General features: G+C 54.4%; 1 protein-coding gene across 1 annotated transcript in view; it reads right to left on the reverse strand.

Annotated features, from left to right (window-relative positions):
* The window catches only part of RIMBP2 (RIMS binding protein 2), a 246,373-nt gene that overhangs the window by 46,138 nt on the left and 173,192 nt on the right, over positions 1 to 27,043 (reverse strand). The window contains exons 5-8 of the mRNA XM_027125143.1: positions 19,043 to 19,093; positions 8,030 to 8,225; positions 3,412 to 3,557; positions 1,802 to 1,878 (exon numbers count right to left, since the gene is read on the reverse strand). Coding sequence (XP_026980944.1) covers positions 1,802 to 1,878; positions 3,412 to 3,557; positions 8,030 to 8,225; positions 19,043 to 19,093 — 470 coding nt within the window. The remainder of the gene's footprint in view (positions 1 to 1,801; positions 1,879 to 3,411; positions 3,558 to 8,029; positions 8,226 to 19,042; positions 19,094 to 27,043) is intronic.

Raw genomic sequence — 27,043 nt, forward strand, 5'->3', positions numbered from 1 at the left:
TCTCCCCAGGAGAGCGGAGGGAGGGCGTGCCCAGGGAGCAAGGGGCCACCGCAGCCTCGAGGGACCAGGCTCATCGCTGGGAAGGGCCCAGCTGGCGAGGGAGACAAACCTGGAAGGCAGATCGGCATCCCGGCCGCGGCCCCAACTGGCCGGCCCGGAGGGCTCTGCCTGAACAGCTGTGTCAGCCCAGCTCCACACACACAGAGGCGGAACCGCCCTCCCAAGAGACATGGGGCGGGGCTGAGCCCTCCTTCCTGGGCCCCAGGACTGGCGTCCTCAACACTCTCTCCAGTGATGTGGCGATGTCCCCATGGACCCTACGAAGGATGCGGGCGGGGGCATGGGGGGGCCCTCCTCAGGGGCCGGCTGGCATCCTCATCCATGACGCCCCAGCCCAGGGCGGCTACTCCACGGGCTTCCATTATCTGGACGTCAGAAGTGGGTTTGCATTGGTGAAATTAGTGGATCAGCGGAAAATAATCCACGGACAGGCAGCATAGTTATTAGAAACGGTTCTCACTGGAGAAGGCACACGGCACTGAAGGTGCGCAGACGGGCTCAAAGGAAGCTCACCCCACCTCCTCCACGCGGACAGATTCTAAGGAGCTAGTGAGGGAGGCATCCACCCTTGGTGACGGCTCCTGAGGTCTGATTCCTCAACAGCTCTGTGCACAGTCCAGTCCCCTCACGGGGGACTCTAGTTGCCCATCGCCCACTAAGAGGGCAGTGGCGTCTGCCCCCAGAACACTGCCCTTCCTGCCCGGCCAACCCAGGAGGCAAAGGGTCACTGGAGCATCTGGAAACACAAGAGCCCAGGTCCTCACTGAGCATAAAATACAGGAGGTCTGACTGTTTTATGTCTGCTTTTGGTGACTATTTGATTCATCCGTGTCTGCACACCCGGCAAACTCTGGGCATTATAACGCCTGTCGCATTATAACCAGGCAGGGAAGTTGCAGGGAGGCGGCTACCTTCATCCATCTCAGGGTTTTCAGTGGTAACACAAAGAATCTGCGGGCCGTGCGTGAGCAGCCTGGCTCACGGTGGTGGACACAGACACCCAGGTCCTCCAACGGGAGCTCAGCTCTGCAGCTGTAACAGCTACGTGACGTGGCCCAGGCACCGGGCGGACAGGGACGAGGCCGGAAAGGCACCGAGCAGGGGGCTCTGGGCAAGGGGGCCCCCTTTGAGTTTCAGCTTGCCGCCTGTCACGGAGTGAACTGTGTCCCCCAAAAGAGACGTTCAGGTCCTGGCCCCTGTGGAGGTGAGCTTATTTGGAAATAGGGTCTTTGCAGGTGAGATCACGTTAAGATGAGGTCATACTGGAGTAGGGTGGGCCCTAATCCACGGACAGGGGTCCTTATAAAAAGAAGAGGGAGCACACAGAGACACACAGAGCAGAAGGGCACGGGAAGACGGAAGCAGAGATTGGAGCGGCGAGTCTACAGCTGAGGGACGTCAGGGATGCTGACAGTCAGAAGCTGGTCGTCCCCACACCCTGATTTCCCACTTCGGCCTTCCAGAGCTGGGAGAGCACGGGTTTCTGCTGCTTTTAAGCCACCCAGTTGGTGACAGTTTTGAATGGCAGCCCTGGGAAACTAACACGCTATCCAAACGCTTGCTATCAGAACAGACAAACCCTTGCCACACTCCAAAGCCCGGATGCACCGGCCGCTTTCTCTCGGCACCTGGGAAGGGTCCCCTCAGCTCACGGAGCGTTCCCACCCCCATCACCCCACCTGCCCAGAGGCTGCCCGTGCTTCCGGATCTCAGAGGATGTGGAGAGGACCGTCGCTCTTACCTATAGCGGGCGACACACAAGTGGACCTTCCCCGAGTACCTCTGCTTGGCGGTACTGGAATTCCATTCATTATCCATCTATTGGAGACACAATGGACGTGCAGGTCACTGAAGCTGTAGGCGTCACATTTCATGCCGGAAGCACGCAGGAGATCCCTTCCACGGTCCCCCTGGGCTTTTCAGCCTCAGATGGTGGGACCCCCCTGTGAGATGCTGCCACACCCAGGTTCTTGGTCTTGGGTGTGACCCAGAGATGGGGGTGGGGTCCTTCCCTTCGGGCTTCTTGGTCTCACAGAGGACAGTTATAAAGAATTTGTCTCCCCCAATACTGTATGATATCACTTCTCTGTGGAGTCTAAAAAATAATACAAATGAAGGCATGTGCACCACAGAAACAGACTCACTGACATAGACGACAATTTTGTGGTGACCAGAATGGGGGAAGATTTAGGAGTATGGGATCAGCAGATACAAGCCACTATATATAAAACAGATAAGCAACAGCGTTTACTGTATAGCACAGGGAACTACAGCCATTGCCTTGTAATAACTTACAATGGAGTATAATCTGCAAAAATACTGAATCACTATGCTGACACTGACACAGTATTGTAAATCAACTATACTTCAATCAAAATTGATGAATTAATTAAAAGCTACTTTTAAAAAGACCTCATCTTCCCACACCCAGATTGGACTCAAGGTAAGGACCATCCCCCAACATAATTTAAGGCCTGAGATGTCACTGCCCCAGACCCTGCCAGGCTCCTCGGAGGACACATCTAGGTAATGCTTTGTGCCCTCAGCCCTCAAGGGCTCAGTGCAGGGAGGGGAGCACGCACGCGTGGATGGTGCCCGGTGCCCCCGGGAATCCTGATCAGAAAAAGGGACACGGGGGCTGCTTCCTCCCGATAACCCCCCGCCCCGCCCCGCTCCTCTCTGCTGCCCGAGTCTGCCGGGCACCGGGACGCTGCCTATAGGGGTTTCCTTACACTGGCTACAACTGTCTTGGGGTCGGGGGAGGGAGGAAAGGGCACCAGGGGAGGGTGGGAGTGACCATGAACCCCGCCCACCCCGGGAGAAGAAGGCCGGGTCCCTCCTGACACTCCCGCACCGGGGAGAGGGCTCTCCTGGGGGTCACAGCACGGCACTCCCCGTCTCAGGGCCTTCAGTGGTTCCCCCCTGGACTTGGACCAAAAGTCGAGAGCTTCCCTGAGGCCTCAAGCCCCCTCCCCAGCTCCCAGCTCCTCTCCAGCCCCAGCGGGCTTCCCCTGGGCTCCTTCTCACGGATAAACAGACCACGAGTGGCCAAGAAGGGCCGCCCTGTCCTTCACCCCGTCCCTCCGGGTCACCGGCTTGTTGGGTTCACGACATTCGCTGTTACCCAACTTTTAGGTGTTGACTTACTTATGGTCATTCAGCCCATGAGAGCAGGGACTCCCCCCACCCCCATCTGTAAAACTGGGGCCACACGTCCTGGCACATAGTAGGTGCTCAATGAATGGGGGTGAAGGCAAGGAAAAGGGGGGCTGGGGAGAGAGGGGAGGGCCGCCAACACCCACAGCCCGCATCACGCGCTGGGGCAGCTGCCTCAGCCAGCACAGGACTCACGTCGGCTTCAAATCTGCATCTTGGGCCACCAGGTCTCGACAGAAAGGGGGGCTTGATGGACAGAGGTTCTGGCTTGTCACCTGGGAGCGGGAGGGGCCGGATAGATTCACCGATCACAGTGCGGCTTCCAGCGGAGCTCTCCTGACCTGTACACCAACATCGGAGCAATTTGAGAGAAGACACGAAGGAAACAATCAAAGTGCACTGGTCACTTGCCTTCCCTGTGGGTCTTTCCCTGTCTTTGACTTTCATTTTGGGACCCACCCATCTCCCACTCTTAATCTACACCCCCGGCTCTGGGCTGTCCATCCGGCAGAGTCCACGCCTGGCTACACCAGTTGTTTGGTGGAGATGGTGGTGTTGCACATGAGATGGGAAGGTCCAATCAGAGAGAACTTCGTGGGAGTCATGGGCAAAGAGGCTCTCTTTTTCTCTGGCTTAAAATGGAGAGGAGATGAGACTCAGTGATACTGCAGCCACACTGCCACCAGGAGGAGGAAAGTCCATCTGAGAATGGAGACTGCTCATAGAAGGAGGAGCTGAGACGGAGAGGGAGGAACTGGACCCCAGTGGCATGGCTGGAGCCCCTGAATCCAGCTGTACCTGAGGCTAAACCCAGGCTCTTCACCTACTCTATGGGATAAACAAATTCCTTTTTGCTCGCACCAGTTTAGGCCGGCTTTGCTGTCACTTATGACTGAAAGAGACCTGACTTATACACAAAGTGGCCAAATGGTCAGGTTTATGGCTAAAAATTATTCTTGAGACTCACTAGGACCAGAGCAGATCTGCCCACCCTGTCCTCATGGGGCTGCTGAGCCCCAGCCCAGTGACATGTGGCAGGACGGGGAGAACTGAGCACCTTGACCAGTGCTGGCCCGGACTGTCGGGTTAAGTCAGGCGTGTTTCCTTAGGACCGGATGTGAATTACAGAAGCAACCATTTCCCTTCCCCACGTTCTCACTGCCTGGTGGCCTGCGGATGCTCCTTTCTGGCTCTGTCTAGTCTCTGGCTGGCTGTGGCTCTCCCATCACAGGGACAGCTCCACTGAGGAAGATGACGCGCTGAGCCCAAACCAGGAAAAACATACAGGGTGAGAGGTGCTCCCACAAAGGCTGTGTAGAAGTCACCCCCAGAGAACCCCCACTCCCCTAGCTGATTAAGAGAACTGAGAACCTTGGGGGACCATCACTGCAACAAAGAATTGATGCTGCAGTGGACCCGGGGTCCCTGCTAGGAGGCCATATCTCAGAGCGCAGCGGCCTGGCTCTGGTCACTGCCCAGGACCCCTCATGACCACAGCAGCCAGTGCTTGGCATAGAGCAGGTGCAAAGTCAATATTTACTGAATTAACTGACTCCCTCAGAAAGCTGGCGGAGGGTGTGGCCTGGCTGCAGCGTGCTTCAGTGCTGCAGGGGAGGTGTTTCACCCCGACACAGGACTCGCCCAGGCCAACGAACTGTGAGTGGAAGAGACGTGTCCTGCTTTGGGGCAGAAGCCTTTTTGAGCCAGTGTCTAATTTGTTATGCTTCCTTTCCCTTGCGATGGAACATTCCAGATGGGAAAGGTTCAGCATTCCCCAGTGAAGAGAGTGTGGAACCCACTCCCTGAGCCAACCTGAGATGGATGTGCAGTGTGATCGAGAACAAGACTTGTTCTCTTTCAAGCCCCTGAGATTTGGGGATGTTTGTTACTGCAGCTGAACCTAGCCCATCTTGACTGATACACTGCTGCCGGGAATAGCAGGGGGTGACACCACCAGCAAAGGTGAAATGAGTATAGTAGAGTCATCTCATATTCACATTTTAACTTAAACAAATCCAGTTGTCTAGACAAAAATATTTTGTTGCATGTGGCATTTTACCTGCCCTTCTGCTCTCTGAGTGGATGTGAGATTAGAGACAAAATCATGCAGTGCCCTCAGCGGCACACCCCTTCATGCTCCGCGTGTTTCAAGATATGCATTTTCTGGAAAATATGGCCACTAAGGTCAAATCAATGACTTTATCCAGTGTTTCACCAAAACCCAGCTCCAATACTGGAAGGAAACTGGCTGTGTAGGGGCAGCCCTGGGAGATGACATGCCCCCTTCCTAGGAGATTTCTGGGGATGATTCTGTCCCTGTGTGATTTCTGCCTCGCTGGTTGCAGATGTGACTACTGCACAGAAGGCGAGTCCCTTAGGGACTCACGGTCAAGCGGTCCTTGTCTTCCTCAGCCTCAGGCAGGAGGCCCCCAGGGGATGCACGGCACACCTGCCGGGTCCTGCTCTGACCCTGCACTGGCCCTGCTTGCTCCTCTGCCCGCCCCCACCCTCCCCTCCTGCGTAAGGAGGAGAGGCCAGCCCAGCGGCGAGTTCCCTGTCACTCTCACCCTTAAAGAGGCCCCTGCCCTCTGCCGTCAAGGAATGACTTTGAGGGGGGCTTCAGGCCTACCAGGCACTCCTCCCACGACCAAGTGATGCTAGCACAGCAAGGATGCGGCAAGGAGGACGCCAAGCCTGCCTGGCTTTGCCAGCAGGGGGCCCCCGTGGGCGAGGTAGCGTTTATCAAATGAGCCGGTCTGTTATCACGATGGCTCTTCCACGGGGCTGAACGGAAGCCTCGGTGCAAACCTATTCTTCTGCCGGGATCGGAGACAGCGTCCTGTTTGGGTTTTGTTGGTTTTGTTCTCAGCATCCATCTTCCTCCGTCGTGAATTAGATCCTTTTTTCCAGATCATCGCAACACCGACTGAACCAGGTCAATCACTGCTCTCCTCCCCACCCCCACTGACCCACGAGCTCGCCCTGGACTAACACATTCTCACGCTGTGCTGCAAGGAATCCGCGTAGGCGGCCCCTGGCTGCCACTTTTAGAAGGGCCCGCTTGCAAGCTGGGCTGGGCTGTATCCGGGAACACAGCTTCTAAAGAGTTCCTGCACCAATAGGAAAGGCTCCCTAAGTGACGGGGTGCTTCCCTGTAACCAGCCTGTTTGCGCCGCCTGGTGTGTGCCGGGCGCCTGCCTCGCTCTGGGGGGCCTGGGGTTCCGGTGTGTGCCGGGCAGAGGTGCCCACGTGACCAGCCCCCAGTGCACCCTGGAGGCTGCATCTCTACTGGGCGTCCCTGGGCCTCACCACCGCACGGGGTGATGCTCGTGGGGCGCTCTGGGTGGTCCTCCCAGAGGAAAAAGGTACCGACTGTCTGCACGTGGATCCCCCCGGACGCCCGTCTCTGCGGGCCCACCGTGTGTCTGTCCTGTGCCGCCGGAACAGTTCTGAGCCAGGAGGACACAATGTTATGCTGAGTCCCGGGACTTACCGACTGCTTGCGACCCGGGGACCCTGAAAAACGTGCATGGCCGAGATCACGTGAACCGGCAGCCCCAAAGCTTCTCACCCCGTGGGAGCTGGAGAAACGGTCTTCTTTCTGGGAGGCAACCTTCTCTGACCACCCCGTCTAAGTGGCCCTGGGTCACTTGCTCTCTTGTCACCTGACCTCCCGCGTCTGTCTGAGTGGGAAGCTGCCCAGTCACTCATCTGTCCCCTTGTTTCTTGTCTGTGCTCCCCCCACCCAGAGGGGCTCCACCCAGGGCCTGGCCATCTACTCAGCATCGCGGCCTGGGGGGGTACCCTGTGCTCAGAACTTGTCTGTTGGGTGGGGGTGTCCCGACCCCCCTCTCCTCCTGTCTTGTGTTTCGTGGCCACTTAGCATTCTCCTAACGCATGAGCAGCGCAGGAAGGGAGCAGGAAGCCAGGAAACATGATTTATCAAGACACAGGCAGCATCACCTTGTTTTCAAAATGAAAAGCGTCCAGAGAACTTACCCTACGTTCTGACAAGACCCAGGAGAGATGTGGGAATTCTCTCTCTTTTATGGAATTCCAGAGTGAATATCTGACACTCGTCTCCAGTAAACTTGAAAACATCGACTGTTTTACAGGAGGATAAAACTGGGCCTGCGACCCATTCCACCTTCAGTGGAGAGAAAGTTCCCTGACTGAGCAGGGTATTCTGTTGCCTACACTGGGAACCTTCCATGACGTTACATTCAATGCCTCTGGGATCAACATTCCCCTCAACCAGGCAAATTCAAACCTCCCTGCCCCCCACCTCTGCATCCTACACACAAATGTGATGGGAGGGCATTGAAATGCACCGCTGTTAGTACCGCGGCCTTTGTCAGAAGGGAAGTTCCAAGTACATCACAATGTCAACAAGAGGCCACTGGATGAAAAGAGGGGAAACGAGGGAAGCTGAGAAGCCCACCTGGCAGATCCCAGCGTAGACCCCAGAGCCAGACCCCTGGGGCCGAGCCCCGGCTCACCGCCCGGCTGGGCGACCCACTAAGCCCCTCCACCCGCGTTGTCTGTAGAACGGGGCTCAGAAGGTGTGCGGAGCCACGCTGGTCGGCACCGTCAAGGGCTGAGGACGAGGTCTGGCGCGTGGGGTGGACGTGGGAGACGCCGGCTGGCCTGTACCGCCCCAAGGCCTGCTAGGCTGGTCACCGCCCCAGGTGTGGTGAGATGCTCTGTCACACACCTCCACCCCCGACCCTTGCCAGCGCCCCTTCTCCATCCCGGCTGCCGTGCGAGGGAGGGAGGGAGGGAGAGAGGGAGGTCGGTCGGTCCAGGCGCTTACCTTTGCCAATGGAGGGAGCCAGTCCGTTCATGAAGCTCCGGAAGGGCTTGCCGGGGGACGAGGGGACGTCCAGGGAGCTGCCTCCCTGCAGGTCGATCTCGCCCGCGTGCTCCCGGAGCCGACCCAGGTCCCGGGACAGCAGGCTGAACTGCTCACTCTGCGCGCGGCATTTCTCCTCTAGCTCCCGTGCCCTGCGCTGCGCGCGGAGACCCGGACCCGCGGTCAGCAGGCGGCCTGGCCTGCTGGGGCCCCGCGTGTCTGCGCACAGGTGTGCGTCTGTGCGTGTGTGTGCACGCGTGTGCACAAGAATGCATGCCACGTGTGCATGGGGGGATGACAGTGCGTGTGCGTGTGTACTGTGTGCATGTGTGTTGCATGGGTGTGCACAGGACTGAGTGCCGTGTGTGCATGTGTTAATGACAGAGTGTGTGTGTGTGTGTGTGTGTGTGTGTGTGTGTGTGTGTGTGTGTGTGTGTGTGTGTGTGCAGGAGGGCTGCCTCTTTCCTCCACACGAGAACGGTGTCTGAACAAACTAAGCTTCCTGTGCACCCTGGCCGTCGGCCAGGTTTCCTCTCAGGGCGAACGTGGGAAAGCACAGGAGCCGAGAAACCTTGCAAACACTCAGATCCCAGCAGCCAACTGCGGGTTGTTCCGGGCTCTGTGTACAGCCCAGGCACTTTGCGGTTGGCACGCCTCACTGTAGCTGCTTGAAATTTGGAGCGTGAGGCGGTGACACAGCCCAGCTTTGCGGACAGCTCAGTTGCTAACCCCTGGATGCAGTTTTCTTGTAAGCTGCAGAACCCCAAAGTACCCCGCTTTGGCATTAAAGGGAAGTGCTGTTTGCTGGACTGGCTTAGCAACATCGCTGCCATTTGCAGACATCGGAGACATCTCGGGAGCACCAGGGAGCTGGGAGCGTCCCCTGGGCACACGCGGCAGGGAAGGGTGCCCTGGGCAGCTCCCCCCATTAACCCCCAGGGAGCTGGGAGTGTCCCCTGGGCACACGCGGCAGGGAAGGGTGCCCTGGGCAGCTCCCCCCATTAACCCTCATCTCTGCCTGCTCTGGGTTCTCAGCTGGGCAGGCGTGACCCAGCCACTCTCCTCTCCCTGGGGAACCATGGTGCACACTCCCTACACCTCCTCCCCTGGCGCCCTTTCTCCTGCTGTCAGAACTCCCTGCCCTGGGCCACCGGAGGAGGGGCACAGGGAGGGTCCGCTCTGTCCCCTCCCCTGCAAGCTCCCTTCCTGGCACATTCCAGTAGCTCCCTGATTACTTCTCATCTGCCTCCGTGACTAGATCATTTATGCGCCAAGCTCGTGCTTTCTGGTTCCCTGAGACACCCACGACGCGCTGCATAGCACTGGCACGCGGCAGGTGCTCTGTAACTGTTTGCTGAAGCAGAGAAGAGGGGACCCCCTGACTTGCAGGCATCACGTTCCTAGAGGCAGCAGCTTCTTTCATCTGCATGGAGGTCCTGCCTTGTCTCCCTTCCTCAGTCTGTGGTAAGTGGAAAATCCCATCTGCTGTATTATTAACCGTGGGCACCGTCTGGCTTCCTCCACTAAAATGTCAACTCCACGAGGGCAGGAATTTTTGTCCGCTTCTCTACCGCTGTGTCCCCAGCACTCCGACTAGAGCTTGGTACCAAGTCGGGGCTTGAGAGATGTTTGGTCTCATGGCGGTGTGCACGCAGGGATGCAGGACAGTGGTAGACCGATGCTCTCTTCCTCTTCCCGTCCCCCCCTCTTCCCTGTCCCTCCTCCACTGGTGTTAAGCTTTTCAGCTCCTTAGGCCAGAATGAAGTGCTGTTTATGTCTGAGATCATGGAATTCTAAAAATAGATCTAACAAATCCCAAACCAATAATTAATTTCTTCGATGCATTTAACAAAATCAGCAGGTTTCTTCTCTTAAAAGGCTGAATGAGCTTGGCTACGATTGCTGTCACCACCGAGGAAGGCACAGAAGTGACGCCGGGCGCCCCTGGGCACAGGTGGGGACGTGGCGAGATCCGCCTCCCGCCCGGGCACCCCCCATCGGGGAGACGCGGCACCCGCCCAGGAGCAGCGGTGACCCCAGGATGGCGGCATCAGATGCCTCAAGGCCGAGGGTTCTGGCTCTCCCTGCTCAGCCCTGAAGACGAAATGTTTGCTCCAGGGCTGAGCGACAGGTCCTCAGGCAGGGAACAGTCGCCAACAACCCAGCCTCAGGCAGGAAGGGCATCAGAAGAGCCCTGAGCTCACCCGTTCATCCAGGTGTGCCGTCAGGTGCCCTGGTGGCGTGTGTGGGAGGGTGTCAGGTGAACGTGGAAGAACACAAATGCCACTTAGATGGCCACATCCTCATTGTAATGTGCACAAGAAAAAGACAACTGGTAATCAGGTCCTTCATGTCACGCGGTGTGTGAAAAGTGAACCAACCCAAAAAGCAGATAGATTTTTCATTGATGTAACATTCGTGAAATGACGAGACTAAAGCAGTGGAGAGCTGATCAATGGTTGTCAGGGTCTGGGGTTGGGGGGAAGGTCCGAGTACTAGGAATTAAGATGAGGGCATGTCTTTGGGGGTGGAGCCATCTGTATTCCCGGTTGCGGTTCATGAATCTATATGTACCATCAGATTCCACAGAACTAAGCGCCAAAGGAAGGGCAAAGAGTGAGTCTCTGTGGTTTGGTTACTGATAACTGTGCCTGCGTCAGCTTCCTGGTTTCAACAATGTACTCTGGTCACCTACGACGCTGTCCTTGGGGAGGTGGGTGAAGGTACACAGCGACCATCTGTGCTTTCGTAACTTCTCGGGAGTCTCAAAATTATTTCAAAATAGAGAGTTCTAGAAAGTGAATGGATTTAAAGAAAATACGAAATAATCATGGAGAAAATCTCAAAGGCGGTACATGAAAAGCTGGCGTTGTGGGAACATCAGATCAGGAGCCTTGAGCGTTAGAGCGGCCGAGGTCTCAGGAGCCCACGTGGAGGTCGGGCATCCGAGGCGCCTGGAAACAGGCCCCTGGCGGGAGCCCTTGATTTACTGGGGCCGGGCGCGGGCGGCACAGAGAGGAAGGAGGGCAGGCTGTGTGCTCCCAGCAGGCCCTGTGGGACTCAGACCAAAGCAGAGAGAAAGGTCGGGGCTCACGCAGGGGTGCTGAACCGCTGCACGTTTTAGGTGCCACAGTGAACTCCATCTCCTGGGCACCACTGCCGGCCCGCCAGGACCCCAGCTCTTGGAGCGCCTCCTTCCAGGGAACGTTTCTTTGTTCAGGGTCCCCTTCACTGATGGGGACTGTGGCAGGCGGTTCTCCCCGGCAGCTGGCACAGGACGTGCCTGTAGAAAGGGGACCGGCTCTGACGTGAGTGATGAGGGGAGGGTCCTGGAAGCAGGTGGATCGGAGCTGACGTCAAACCATCTTTAAATTGAACATCCCCGGAGGTGGTGGGAGATGCCCATGAGAGGAGGAGCGAGGCAAACCCCCAGGATCTTGGGGACCAGGGGGCTGGTGGAGGAGGCTCCTAAGGGGCAGGGAAGAGGGATGTGCCTTCTCGTCAACAAGCGTTTCGTAATACACGTCTGCACACGTGCGACAACTGGGCTTGAGACTTGCTTCCATTGTGACCCGGGAGCGAAGGTGCAGGGCTAAGCCTCTCCCACCTGGCATTTCTACCCCAAAGATTCTAAGAGTCCTGCGTGATCACACCTAATTCTTTGCCCCTCTCTTATCAATTCCTTGCTTTGTTTCTCCTCTGGGTATCCGAGGACACGGCTTCAAGACAGCAGGAGGACGACTCCCCAAAGTCAGGCAGCTTCCAGATGCCTCTTCTCACTAATTTCAGGGGGGAAACGGTCTGAACAACTAGGAGATGAGGCGTAGGGACCCGTTAAACCGGAAGAACATCCCACAGGTGAGCGCTCCCTCTGGAAAGGTCACCAAGCTTCCCTGCTGTTGCCCCCTTCCAGGAAGGAAGCAGGTGTCCCTTCCAGAGCCTCCACGGACACCCTCTCCGGGCCTGGCTGCAGCTGGCGGCGGCTGGGTCTCTGATGCTGAGCCCGGCCGCTGGGGCTAAGTGCCTCCGATGGTCCCCAAGCTGCTACCAGAAGGAACTGCTTCCAAGTGATGCAGAAAGCAAACAGCAAGCCCGCTGTTGGGTCCGGCCGGCTTACTGGGGTGTCAAGATTGATTTCAGGATTCAGGGCACCATCAGCTCCTGGCTGGGTGGCGACACCGGTGGGGCAGAACCACGCCCGCTTGAATTAACCAGTCTGCTTGAGTGTCGCCATCCCGGTTTGTCCCGGCCCCGCTTCTCCTCACCCTAACCCGCCACCTGAGCATCAAGAGCGGAGGGCGGCTGCATTCTGACCGCAGCGGGGACAGACGGCACCGTCATCCGGCAAGTAAACTCCAACTGGAATCAACAGCAGAGACTTGCAGATGTGGCGGCGGGTATGTATAAGGACGAAGGAAAACACATTCAAAGATGCACCTGCCAGCATTCCCAAGGTCCTCCGCTCTGTATGTTTCATCTGTTTTTGTTTTGCGGTACGCGGGCCTCTCACTGCTGTGGCCTCTCCCGTTGCGGAGCACAGGCTCCGGACGCGCAGGCTCAGCGGCCATGGCTCACGGGCCCAGCCGCTCCGTGGCACATGGGATCTTCCCGGACCGGGGCACGAACCCGCGTCCCCTGCATCGGCAGGCGGACCCTCAACCACTGCGCCACCAGGGAAGCCCTGTATGTTTCATCTGACTTCCAGGCTTCATAAAGGGGAGCAGATGAGTAGGGCACTGTGCCCTGTAGTTAGTGTCCAAACCAGGACAATTTTGAGGGTCCAGGGATGCTGTGAACGCTCACGCTAGCACAGCCAAGCCAGGCGCGTCCTAGGCAGCGCAGGAGGGATTTGGGAGTAAGTTGTTCTGTGCGGCATCTTTAGGGGTAAACAACATTCGTGGTGCTATTTATTGCTTAGTGAGTACCTACTGTGTGCCAGGGCCTGCCAGGGGCTCTCTATGCACGAGTGCTGATGGCCAGAGAGACTCCCTGGGGTAAGTTGGTGTGAGCCCGTTGCATGGCTGAGGAAGACCAGGCCAGATGGACTAAAGACCAAGGTCACACGCCCAGTAAGTGGCAGGACACACCCAATCCTCTCTGACTCCAGGCTCTGGGCTGTGTCTAGATCCCAGACCCCCCCACTCTCTCACTCACTCAGAGGGCGTGGAGGAAAGTCACATAAGCTCACTGGGCCTCAGTTTCTTCATCTATAAAATGGGAGAGAAGCTTCCTTCCAGAACTATGGAAAATTGTAAGTCCAGACTCTGGCGGGCATGATAGGGGCTCCATAAGCAGAAACTGAGATCTTTTGTCCTCTGCGGGCAAAGGACAGCGCCAGAGGGATGGCTAACTAGCGAGCCAATCACCCTCGCCTCTCAGACGGCCGAACTTCTGCTTTCAGCAAAGGTGATGGTGCATTTCAGCCCATGCAGGTAGATTAGAATCTCCCCACTTTTTATCATCAGCGGGAGACACGGAGAGTCTCTCCATACTCTTTCACGGTGATTCCCAGTTAAGAATTAGCCTCCACTGCCAGGTTAATACCCACACCCGCGCCCAGCTCTTGCCTGCAACTGTAATGTACACAGAAAAACCCCATCAGTTCATCTGAACCGGCTCTGAATTCCAGGATCTTGACAAATAATTGCTCTGAATCTTTACAGGACAATGCCATCCTGATACTAAAATGTAACAAAGTAATAACCAAGGGGAGACTTGGGTGAAGGTGACTTTTTACTTAATGTTTCGCATCCTTTAATGTGTGTGGAGTCAGCACTATTAAAACACACGTGTCGTAAACGTTTGCTTTGGTTCACACGATTAATGCCTTTATCAAATTGTCCTACCAAAGCACAGTGAGTTCTGCTGCTGGTGGGTCTGGGTCGTTTGAGTCTTCTGTTTCTGTATAGACGAGCACTAGTCGCAGAGGCGCCCTGTGCGCAGATAAACGCCTTTCACGGATGAGACTCAACCCTGGGGCTTCCCGTTGGCTGTAGCTTTTGCCTCCCAACGGCGGTTGGAAGGGGAGCGTTAGGGAGATAAAGCTGGAGCAGAGGTAGTCCTGGGTGGCTGAACCCCCAGACACCTGCCCCAGTTCCTTTGTCCCTAACAACCTCGTCCTCCAGCTAAGACTCATGGGCGCAGGGTAGCCAAGTCTACCCTAGGGAGGCAGAGACCCCATCCCCACAATTCCCGGAGGACAGAGAATTCTTAAGAGATTTAAAGGCAGAGCATTAAGTATAAACTTCTCTATCTGTGCACGTCTCCGATTCTCGACTTAGCTAATATTCTGTCTGTCCACTTTAGTATCAAAACTGCATTGCTCTGTGAAGATTCGAGAATTCAGACGTGGCAGAGCCATGCCACCAGGCCCCCACCCAGGGAGACTGCACTTCCCAGCCTCCCCTGCAGTGAAGCGGGGCTGGGTCACTAGCTCTGGCCAGCGGCCTGTAAGCAGAGGTGACACCCGTGCCTTCTGTAGCTGAGACACGGAAGAGGTCTCCCTGCCGTGGTGACCAGGAAGCCGTACACTCTGGATGACACAGCCTCAAGATGCAGGGAGCCTGGATCCCTGAGTCACCATGTGGAGTGGAGCTTCGTGGAGTGTTCCTATATCTGCAGTGGCAAGAAACGAACCTTTGTGCGTTGAGTGTGAGACTTTGGTGTTTGTTACTGCAGCACACCCTGGCCTAACCTAACACATGCACCAGAGACCAAGTTCATCTGTCTGATGGGACCAAACATATTCATTTACTCACAAGCACGCTCCCTTGCCAGACAGTCACTGAGCATCTTAACACAAGCCAGGCAGCAGAGGGTACCTGAGGCCTTGTTTAGGGACCCACAGAAATGGTTTCATTTTAATTTCCTTTAAACTCAGAGGAAAACTGAATATAACAATAATGAATCCAACCTGGATTATATTCGTCTTTGCACCTAAGCAGATGTAAAATATAATTTTAATGTTTTTATGGAAGAAGGGACCCATGAAAGCAAAAGGAGCCCAGGGACCAGGAGAGTCACCGTGCAACTCAGATGCTGGACCCTTGCCTCCAGATGAGCCCTGTCTCCTTTCGAATGAGACTCAGGGATGAATGGAGCCTGTTCAGGCTCGTCCTGGCATCGCCCGCAGGTGGATGCCTTGGTCCAGGAGGACGGCAGCAAGTGCTGGGAGTGAGGCCATAAATACCTAGGAAGGAGCCCTGGAGAATCAGCCACAAAGCATGTGAGACACACATGCGAAGCACTCAGCACTGACACGCTGGCGGGAAGCAGCTCACCATGGGCGAAAGTCCCCTGGCAACGGACCCCAGAACTCGCTGCCTCCTACCCAACAGGATTTAGGGTTCACGGGCCCCACAGTCACGGGCCATCTCTTCTCTGCACACTCTTTTCTCAGTGACTTGAGATGGTGTTACCCGTGGACCCTCAGGGCCTAGGCTCTGCTCTTAGAAGCTGTGTGTCCTTGGCAGGTGGATCAGCGTCTCTGTGCCTTGGTTTTTGATCAGCGAAATGAGGAGGTTGATACCAACCTCCCTGGGTGGTATTAAAAGGATTAAATTCCATCACTCTTGTCACTTGTGGCCGCGTGGCGTGCGTTCCTGTCTCTGCTGCTGCTGGGGAAGGGCAGCTGGGCTGCTCGGCCAGCGTTTCCAAGTCTGGCTGCCGCGGGAGCTGATCCACCTTTTGGTACAGGTTTGCTGGCCAGAGACCTGACCCCACCTCGCAGGGAGGTCAGGATTCCGAGATCAGAAGATGCTGCCGTGCAGTGGTGGAGGGTTTGGATTCTGACGCCAAACTCCTGGGGCTTTCGCTCCTGATTCTGCTCCTGACTAGCTCCGAGGCTTTGCGGAAGTCATTTCTCCTGCCTCGGTTCCCCTGGTTGTCATGGAGACTGAGAGGGACAATACGTCCGTTATCTCCTAGGTAACCCGCAGATGCACCCTTAGAACAGTGCCCGGCTCAGAGAAGGGTTCAATAAACATTGCTGTTGGCACTGTTGCTGTTGTTATAAACTATTTTCTTTTGCTTCTTTGTCTTAAACTCACTCCCTCATAAAGTGCCAAGGAAGCTGTGTAGCTAGTACCTGCTCTTAGGCTGTTAGGTCTGCAAACAGCAAACCTGGATTCTGATTCCGGATTCTGAAAAGCTCTGTTCTATTTTCAGTTGACTCCTGACCCCTGTCTTTGCTCAGCCCCCAAGCCAGCCCGGATCGGTCCGTGGGTGTCCTGACCAGGAATAAAGACACCCCACCCCCCCATCTCCAAACATCCTGGCCAATCGTTCATCAGCAAACAGCACTGAGAAACGTCCACAGAACCGGATGTGTGCGTGTAGGTGTTTTGAGGGGTTCACCTAACACGTCTTCCGGGGCAGCCCTTCTCCGTCACTGCGTTCTCTCTAGCTGCGCAAGGAGGTGGGTTGTTCTGCTCAGTAGAATATCTGACTAAAGGAAGTCACCAGCCTGCCAGGTAGGAGGCACAGAGAACGTGAACTTCCAAACGAAGACTACGCTGCCCGCTAGAGATGCTCGGAGGATCGGCGGGCGGGGTCGCACTCGGGTTATTCTTGGTCAACAATTCTGGTTACTAAGGTGCTGAACCAGGATTGGCCAAGATTCCCGGGGGGCTTACCCCTTCAGATATAGTTCTCCTTCCTGTAACCAGCCTGGCACTCTCCAAACAACGCTACTCGAAGTACCCGGAGGGCTGGTTAAAACTCAGATTTCGGTCCCCCACTCCGGGTTTCTGACTCAGTGGGTCTGACAAGCTCCCCAGTGATGCCGATACTGCGGGTCCCAGAACCCCGCCGTGGAAACCACCCAAGAGTGAGAAAAGTCGTTGGTTCTACAAATTCACGGCCAAACTCAGAGTTTTGGAAAAGGCTCAAAACCCTGTTTGCAGGGACAGCTCATTTCTCTTCTTCCCCAGGCGGACGCCTGTGAGGACAAGCAAGGGTCCCCAGCTGCTGGGAGCGTCGCCGCCCTCCCTCGGCACAGAATGGGAATGGGACCGCTCAGGTGCAAGGCTGGAATTCCGATGACGGACCCACCAAATTCTGGGCTCTTGGCCGGGCTTGAAAGCACGTGGCTGACCCAAGGGTAGAATCATCCCGACCGTTCTCCTCCCCGAGGTCATCTGAATTCACAGAACGTTCTTCCAGCCTGAGAATGGAAGCCGGCTTTGCTGGCCCCGCTCATCACTTCAGAGGACAGAGCCCTGGGCCTCAATGCCCAGAATAAAGCACCTCCCTGGGGTGGAGCCCCCAGGGGCAGCTCCTCGGCTGCCCTGGCCCCAGGGAGCCCCAGGCACCCACGACCGACCGCATCAGAAAGCTGCCCATTTTCGGAAGAAGGGGCGGATGGAGCGGGCCCAGGGGTGCGCGGCTGGTCCACGAACGGGGAAGCAACACCAAACACACGGGGAGGGGGAGGGGCAGACATCACTCCCTAAAGTACCTGCATGCTCTCCAGCGTGTTCTGGGTGGAAAGCAAAGCGAGACACAACGACAGGAAGATGTTGTGAATAAAAGAAGACACAGCTCCTCCGCGCATCTGCGCTGCCTTTTCCGTTTTTCCAACCGAAGCACGTTACGCCCATCCCCACGTGCCGGGGCACGCACGGCCGCCAGCGCCGGGGGACATGACCTCTGCGGGGCTGTCACAGAGCGGCAGCTCAGAAGGCGGATAAAAACAACACGGACGATCAGATCGATGGGCTCGGGGTGATGGGAAAAGAGAAACTGCACTTCCAGCCAGGAGACTATGTAAATCAAAGTGCGGTGAGTGATGCTGGCGGGGGAATGAAGTGATTTTTCAGGGAGATGTACGGCCCTTTGGAGGCCTGTTCCCAGTCTCCTGGGTTATATATTTCCCCGCTCTGCAATTTATTACTCTCAGCTCTCCAAATATTCATTAGCTAATGGACGCTTTCAAAAAATCAATTTTAATACCTATGACCGTAATGATGAAACCTTTTCCTGGGGGAGGAATAGATTTTAAAAGGCAACGCAAGAGATGAATATATTCTGTTTTAAGTGGCCGCTGGTCCCCTGGGGACGAGAGACAAGGTCATCTTAAAGAGGACAGGTGCTTCCCACGTGCGGAGGTGGCAGCCCGGCGGAAGGGCCCTTTTGGCCTTCCTTGATGGGACGGAACTAGGGGAGGAGGCCTCGTGGGGCCACCCCAGCTGTGCAGACACAGCCCGCTGCCGTGTCTGTAGTGAGGAGTCAGGAACTGGGTGACCTCTGTCTTCAGCAGGGACACTCCTTACGTCCATTTATCATATGCATGAGGAACGCAGACGGCAAAGGCCCCGGGGTGATCCCAGGAGTTCCCCCTGCTCCCGAGGATGCTGGCAGCAGGCCATCAGCCAGGGACAGAAGAGTGGTCCAGACATGCCCCCCACTTCCGGCCAAGCCCCCACCATCAGGGCCAGTGAGAAAGGCCTCTGGGCAGCTGGGGAGGGTCGCTCCCGCTGTGCTCATGGGGACGGTGCCCGTGGCAGCACCTTGATCGTGTTCACTGCTGTGATTCCTGCCAACGCCCCCCTCAGATGCCAAGTGCTTCCTTGGGCTTAGTGCTGTCACTTACAACTCCCCCATTCATCTGTCACCCATAGGAATGGCCCATCCCCCGACCTTTCTCCTAGAGGAAATCACGCCCCCCAAGTGAGCGGGCTCACCCTCCTTGCTTTCCATCCAGGAGGAGCCAGCAGAGGAAAGCAGACCACCTCTGAGACCCACAGTTCTGATGCTGGCTGTGTGGCCACAGGAAAATTGCTTAACTTCTCTGTGCCTCACTTCCTCACGTGTAAAATGGGAACCATAATGGCGCCTATCATATAGGCTGCTTGAGTAACCGGTACCCAGCGGGCACTCAGTAAAGGTTCGCTATTGCTTCCATGAGGCATTAACGCAATATCCCCTGACCTCGCCCACCCCCAGGAAGAAAGCCGTCATGGCCGGTTCGCTTACCTCTAGCAGCTGCACTGCGCCTTCGTGTTCTTTCTTAGCTTCAACCTGAGCCTTTTTTGATGATAAAAAAACAGAAGAGTGAACGTTTAAAGGGAGAAAAAGAGAATTAAAGATTAATGTCTAAATTATCCGGGAGTGTGGGTCATTGCTTTTTATTCCTCTAATAAACCCCTAAATTCTAAGGGTCTAAAGCAGTTCTCATTTGTCTCTCCCTTTGGGCAAGAGGAATGGATTCGGGTTTGATGCTCTTTGTAAAAACTGGAAAGCGCCCCTGATGTGGCAGAGAACGGGAAGGCGGGTGGGTGCAGCTGGTGCAGGAGGGGAGGAGCCGGGTTCTATTCTTGAGAAGGGGCCACACACACGGTCGGAGGCTGAACCCAGACGGCAGGCTCATTCTTCCCAAAGACTCAGGGAGCACCATAATTTTCTCAAATGTCCTTAACTGCTTGAGAAATAAAACACAATCATGCGAACTTGACCCCTAGATAAACGAAGGTCTGCTGAAATCCCACCAGGTCCTGAGAAGGAGCTGCCCGGGTGGTCCTGAGCGCCCAGGCTCTCAGCTGTAGCAGGGGGGCTGCCTTCTTCAAATTATCTGACACAAAGCCATCAGCTCCACAGAATAAGAAATTGTACAAGTTTCACCAAAGAAATTTCTCAGGACGGCTGCTGCCCAGGCCACACAGTAAGTTCACACAAACCTGAGATGCAACATCATTATTTCCTGTCCTCACGGACCCTGAAGTTCTAATACTGTGATGACAGTAAATATCTGTTGTGTTTGCCTGCCTGGAACTATGTCCTGGGAAGAGGTCCTGACTTTGCTGGGGATGCACTGAGTACATGAGCAAGGTTCTAGACCCACAGTGATGGGTTAGGGGGTGAGTGCATGATCCAGTTACAACAAAGAGACTTTGCCTGGGAACGCTGGGAGGAAGGGAGGCCCCTCGCCTTTGGAACTTGAGGCCGAGTGGAGGAGAGTCTGGAGCAGCTGCAGCCACCTTGCCACCATGAGGGGCAACCTTGGAGCATCCAGGGGCCTTGACGTGGAGACCAGAAATGAAGCCAAGGGAGAGCAGAGGCAGGAGAGCCACGGAGGTCTGAAGGGATTCGGGAGGTGCTGGGTTCAACCATGCCTGAAGCCAGCTTGATCTGGGCCCTGGACCCAACCGCACCTGAAGCTAGATTTTCAGTTGCGTGTACAACCGAAATTCTCTTTTTTGTGTTTTTTTGTCACTTGAAACCAGGAGTCCTAATGAGCACAACCGTCAATTGCTGAAGGCACGACACCCCCCGTTTTAAAGTTGGAGACACCAAAATTTAGTGAGAGGGTGCGGGTGTCATAAGACGGAGGAGGAAGGCCTGTCCCCACATCACCACCTTGATGCCTCCCATCAGACTGGTCTCCCAGGTCTCACAAACGTTTTGAGATGTTCTCCTGATGCTATAGGGTAGCTGCCTCTAAACACTGAGCACTAAGGAAGAATCCATGTAGTAAACTGAGATTCACATTTAGAATTCTCATTTCTGGAGGTATATTTTTCTCCAGGTGCCTGGAGAATAATGAGGAGAAGAGGTCACATCATAAATAAGCCAGTGAGAGCTATCTTAACAGCTTCTGCTTCTCACTTGAAAACTTCCGTGAGTCGGAAAGAGGGAAGGGCTTGGCTTCTCCAGCACAGACTAAAAGCGAAAAGTAGCCTGAGATTTCCATAGAGTTCATTCATATGCATTTCATTCTCACATATTTCCAATGAGGCTGTTAAGAGCTGGGGAAGTGAATAGAACCCAGCAAATTAACTAGACCATTCTTGAATTCAGCTCCGTCTTCAAAGGCTCAAAATTATTCCTTTCAAAGCAAAAACAACAAGAGGGACAATAAATCACGAAATAGGAAAAAAAGACAAACAACCAGAGAACATACAAGGATTATATAAATAACACCATCATTGAGCCACTTGAGTCAAAGATAGTTTTCAAATGGCAGAATGAAGAACAACTCAAAACGCCATCGCAGGCTGTTAAGACAGAGCCAAGCTGGCAGTGACAACTTCGTTTCTGGCTTCAAGTGAAAGTCAGGAGTTCGTTTTTGTAGGCTACTTGCAAGCTGGCCATTTGGGCATCAGAATAGATGGTTAAAATTAACAGTTAAAACTGGCAGCACTGAAGCCTTGCAGGATCTAAGCAACAGCCTAAGCTGGGCCCCCCCCCCCACTTCGGGGGCCACTGCCAGCGCACGGGGGAAGCTGAGATCTTCACGCAGACACGGTTTCCTACAGAACACGGTGAATTTGAGAGGGACCGTGACTCCTAGGGAGGCCCACAGTCCTGCTGTCAGAAGTAGGGGCCCGTCATCCGGGGGATCAAATGTCCAGGGGGTGGGATGACACCGCAGCGAGCACATTTGTTTCAGGGAAGGCATAGCTGTGTAGAGGGGATGCAGCTTTCCCGCTGCCAAAGCTCTGGACATGTGGCTCAGACAGACTGGACACGTAATACTCAGAATAATAAGGACCCAAGCACCTTGGTGATGGGGTTGGGAGTGTGCATGCTGGTTGGTATGAGCAGGGGGGCGGTCATTTGTGGGTGCCGTTAATCTCAGCTCCACAGAAAAGTGAACGCGATTCATGGACTCCAGACTGAGGGCTATCCAGACCCTCAACTCAGGTCCCTGAGTTCCATAGAGCTGAGGAAGCCATGAACCAATATTCCAGGCATGTGTCATAGGAGAAAACAAGAACTGAACGAACTCGGAGGGTCAGCCTGCGATCCCCTCTCCCACCATCCACGTACAACGACTAAATCCAACACATCCAAGGGGAGCACTTGCCATGGAGGCAAAGCGCTCTTACGAGATGTGGGGGGAGTTTGGCTTCTTTTAGCAACCCACGTGTCAGTAATGGCCTTAAACCTGGAGCCTTCATTTCCCACACGAGAGGAATTTGAAAGGACAGTCACATTGATCAAATCTGCGGACGAATTTTAAATGTGGAAAAACTCTTTTGCTCATACATCTGGATTATTATAGCTGCTAATTGTAATAAGACAAAGATGTAACCCGCACGAGAAACTGGAAATCCGAAGCAGCTAAAGCAGCTGGACTCCGGTCGCCGTTTCCCTAGAGACATTGGGGTCGGAGTCAGGCCTCCAGGTCCTGCACGTAAGGGGACCCGCATCCCACAGGTTCCGGGTGACGGCTGACCGCTGCCGCCACTCATGCATTCAACAGACATGCATAGTGGATTGCCTAGAACTTAACCATCAGTTATCCTGGAAATTTCATATGACCACGAACTACATCAGTGGATGGAATCTTACTAGGTCTCCCATTCGTTCATCCATTCATTCACTCAAAGTTGCCAAGCACCTCCATTTATTCATTCATTCATTCCCCTACTAATTCATCCATTCATCCATCCATTCATTCAAAGTTCCCAAGCATCTCCATTTATTCACTCATTCATTCCCCCAGTAATTCATCCATTCATTCATTCAAAGTTCCCAAGCATCTCCATTTATTCACTCATTCGTTCCCCCACTAATTCATCCATTCATTCAAAGTTCCCAAGCATCTCCATTTATTCATTCATTCATTCCCCCACTAATTCATCCATTCATTCATTCATTCAATGTTCCCAAGCATCTCCATTCATTCATTCATTCATTCCCCCAGTAATTCATCCATTCATTCAAAGTTCCCAAGCATCTCCATTTATTCACTCATTCGTTCCCCCAGTAATTCATCCATTCATTCATTCAAAGTTGCTGAGCATCTCCATTTATTCATTCATTCATTCCCACAGTAATTCATCCATTCATTCATCCATTCATTCAGTTGCCAAGCATCACTGTTGAGTACCTGCTCCGCGGCAGGCAATGTTCTGGGAGCGCAGGCAATAGGCAAATAGGTACATCAGAGAGCAAGTGGCACCACTACACGGGGTGAGGCGGCAGAGAGCAGCAGCGCTGGCGGGAGGCCAGGTGGAGACCTCAGTGACAGCAGTAAGCCAGCTCTGCCATGATCTGGGGACCAGGCATTCTGGGTGGAGAGTGACACAGGACAGGAGGAGACAGAGGCAGGCGGGGACTTCAAGACGGCGGCACATGCATTCCAGGCACTGGGCCCAGAGCGTGCTGCACTTAGAGCAGATGTTCACGGCATAGCTTTTAGTATTATCGCCACGGTCCACAGCCTACGTGCGCAGCCTCGCGCACGCTCATGGCCGTGCCTTAGCCCCTACGCGTGGCTGACACAGGATGCTCAGGAGCTCTTTCTGAATGAATGGAAGTGAGGATGCTACCCTCAGCCCCTGGCACCCCGATCTCCACGAGCAGGCGTCTCGTGGAGAAGTCCTCGTAGATGGGACTCGCTCTGCTTGGACTTTGAATTTTTAAGCTACGCCTCCACCAGCTACCAGAGATAAGGGGTGGCTGATGGCCCTATCTTACCTTGATTCCCATTAGAATAGCCTCGGGCAGTTTGATCATTCGTTCATTCTTTAACCGAACAAGTGTTTCCACTTGCACATTCCTTCACCTGCTTCTGCCAACCACCGTATTGAGTGGAGGGATGAGCTGAGCCTCCGGGGGGAGAGGCTCCCTGGGGAAGGTTCCGGGCGCCTGACCTTCCAGCTGGCTGAATGCCCAGACCTTCCTTAGGGTGGCCAGGTCCAGAGGTGAGGCTGAAACCACCAAGGGATCTCCAAGGAGTGTAAAATGTCAAAAAATCCACCTACATTTCGTGGGAAAAGAGCTTCCTTAGACACATCCTGTACATCAAGAAAAAAATATAGTATGGGATCCAGGAGGCAGCGGATCCAACAAAGTACAGAAAGGTGTGACGGGAATTCCCAAGGTGACAGCGAAGGAAATTTCCAGGCCCAGCTCGGATTTGGCCTCCGGCCACCAGCCTGCACAGGAAGAAGAGGCCGGGCTCCAGGCAGGACGTCTCAGGGGAAATGGAATTAAAACGTCCCCTGGAGCAGGACATGTCGAGAGGAATTCTACAGCTCTGGCAGAAGGTTTAGGAACAGGGGAGTGACGGGTACACAGAGGACGGAGCAAACACACAGAAGGAGGCAATTCACTCCAGGGAAAAGGAAAAGCGGTACAAAAGGGAAATGCTGCCCTTTGCAGAGCCTGACAGGTCGTGTGCGGAGCACGCATTGCGGAGGACAGAACAGAATTCAACTGGGGACATGACGCTTGAGATCGTCCAAGCTGGATGTCTAGTTGGACAAAAGAAGTGGGGTTCAGAGGCAGAATGTGACTTGGAGAACCGAATCTGGCAGCTGGCACACAGGTGGCATTCAATCCCACGGGGACCTAGCGAGTGTAGGTCAAGAAGAGACGTGGCTTGCGGACTGATTCTTGGGGATGTTTAAGGGCGTCTGTGGGGAAGGAGGAAAGCTGGAAGAGGGTGGGGCCCTGGGAGCCTGGGGGGTGGGGAGGTGGACCCCCTCAAACTGTGCCTCTGGGTCAAAGAGGATGAGGGCAGGGCACTAACCACTGAGCAGGACGTCCCGGGTGACTGAACAAGAGCCACGGCACTGGGGAGATGAAGGTGGGGCCCATGGGAGTGGGTTCAAGAAATATGGGGATTTTCAACAGCACGGATGCAACTAGAGGTGATCATACGAAGTGAAGCAAGTCAGACAGAGAAAGACAAACACCATAGGACATCACTTACACGTGGAATCTAAAATACGACACAGATGGACGTATCTGCACAACAGAAATGGACTCACAGACCTGTAGAACAGACTGGCGGTTGCCAAGGGGGAGGGCATTGGGGGAGGGATGGAGTGGGAGGCTGGGATTAGCAGAGGCAGGCTCATCTATGGCGTGGGTAAACAAGGTCCTACTGTAGAGCACAGAGAACTATATCCAGTATCCTATGATAAACCATAGTGGGAAAGAATATTAAGAAAAAGAATGTGCGTGTGTGTAACTGAATCACTTTGCTGTGCAACAGAAATTAACACAACGATGTATATCAACTATACTTCAATTAAAAAACAAAAGAAATAATGGGAGTTGTAGTCAGAGAGAACAGGCGGCCCCTTGGAGATATCTCACACTGTGGTCTCATGAGAATCAAATTGGAACTCAGAGAGCTCTGGTGACTTTTATTGAGGTGGGGGGACAAGGGCTAGACTGTCCTTCCATACGACGTGAGCACTTGCATAACGGGTGCCAGCCACACATTTCAACTTCACCCCATCTAAAGCCATTGCCCTCATCAACCTCTCACTTCATTCATTCTCTCATTCATGTGTTTTCCTTCATGGCATTTTCTTGATCTGAACTTATTGAATTCTTCGTGTACTTGTTCACTTACTCTCACTCTGTAAGGCAGAGGTCTTGTCCTACCCTGCACTGTATTCCCAGTTTTCAGAACAATGGCTGAGCAGCCAACACATAGGTGGCAGCCTGCAAACGTTTGCTGAAGGAAGGAAGGAAGGAAGGAAGGAAGGAAGGAAGGAAGGAAGGGAAGGAAGGAAGGAAGGAAGGAAAGAAGGAAGGAGAGAAGGAAGGAAGGAAGGAAGGAAGGAAAGAAGGAAGGAAGGAAGGAAAGAAGGAAGGAAGGAAGGAGGGAAGGAAGGAGGGATCAGGGCAGCAGGTGCAACACGAGGGTCATCCGTGCTGTAAATCAAACGGACGCGCAAACGCTGGAGAGAACTCATCGGTCTTTGCTCCATTCAAGTCTCAACCTTTCTCTTCTAACACTTTTTTTAAAAAAAAAAATCAGAGCTCTAAGAAATTACGAAGTTGACACATTCATCCTTCATTAGTTTTTCTTCCTGTGCTCCCCCACTGATGAAGCATCCGTGTGTCCAAAATAGAGACAAGGATGAACACAGGGGAAAAGTGAAGCAAAAGAAGCTGGACGGTGCTCAGGGGACACTGGGAGCTGAATGACGGACCTGGCTCTAGTGCACTTTCCCCGGCATCAAGTGCTTCGTAAATGAAACTCCAAGCTCATGGAAAATGATGCTCTGCTGAGAAAATCCGACCTGTCTCCCTTGCTGGACAATACTTGTATTTCTGTCGGCGTATTGTCTGTCCTAGAAATTCCCAGCCTGGGGGCATGGCTTCTGGGGAGGCAGTGAAGGAGCGCGCATACCAGGCAGGTATCTCCAGGCACCGAAAGGTCCCTCACACATGGCAGGAGAAGATAAGAGTAACATCACTGTCTGCATCTCCCAGCAATATCCTTTCTGGATAGCATCTAATGAAACACCGCTGCTCAGTGGGCCAGCCAACTCACTATGACAGGTCACAAGGACTGCAACTCTGTCCATCGCACTGGCCCGATGAAATCTATCCTTAGCGCGAGGTCTCCATAAATGATAACAGAAACAGCACCAGAAGTTACCTGCCCAATGCCACACGCTCCGCTAATAAACTCGGGAGCAGAAAAGCCACTCTGACAGATAGGGGTCACCACCCAGGCAGGGTAAGCCATCGTGTCCTTTATTTGAGATCAAAGACCTGGAGGGACTGTCGGGGGATGGAAGGACCCACGGACTGGAGGAAGAGGTGTCTGCCGCGCATCCCATCTGGCGCCGGGTGGCGTCTGGGACCAGCACCTGTGCCAACAGTCACACTGTGCCCTGGCTGGAAAGGCCGGCTGCCCTCCCACGGGTGGGGGGCACCGGGCTTTGGGAAAGAAACGCAGTGAGAGATAGACACAGGGACCCAAGACCCATGGCTCTGAAAGAGGAATCCTCAGACGCATTTGGAGAGGGCCAAGAGGACCGAGGCCTGTGACTAAGGATGGGGCAGGAAGGAACTTTCCTGGTCCCCAAACCATCACAAGTGACATGGGGATACACATTCTGAACCGCTCAGTGCCCCAATCCCCTCCCCGCCTCCCTCCCTCTGGTTTCTGTTCTTTCGTCTTCCTCCCCTCTTCTCTCTCCTTATTTCTCTCCTTTTCTTTCTTCTTTCTGTGTTACCTGTCTCTCTCTTTCTCTCCCCGTCTCTCTCTCTCTCTCC

Source organism: Aethalodelphis obliquidens, unplaced genomic scaffold, assembly GCF_003676395.1.
Source record: "Aethalodelphis obliquidens isolate GAN/ISIS:26980383/991018 unplaced genomic scaffold, ASM367639v1 scaffold28, whole genome shotgun sequence".
Lineage (NCBI taxonomy): Eukaryota > Metazoa > Chordata > Mammalia > Artiodactyla > Delphinidae > Aethalodelphis > Aethalodelphis obliquidens.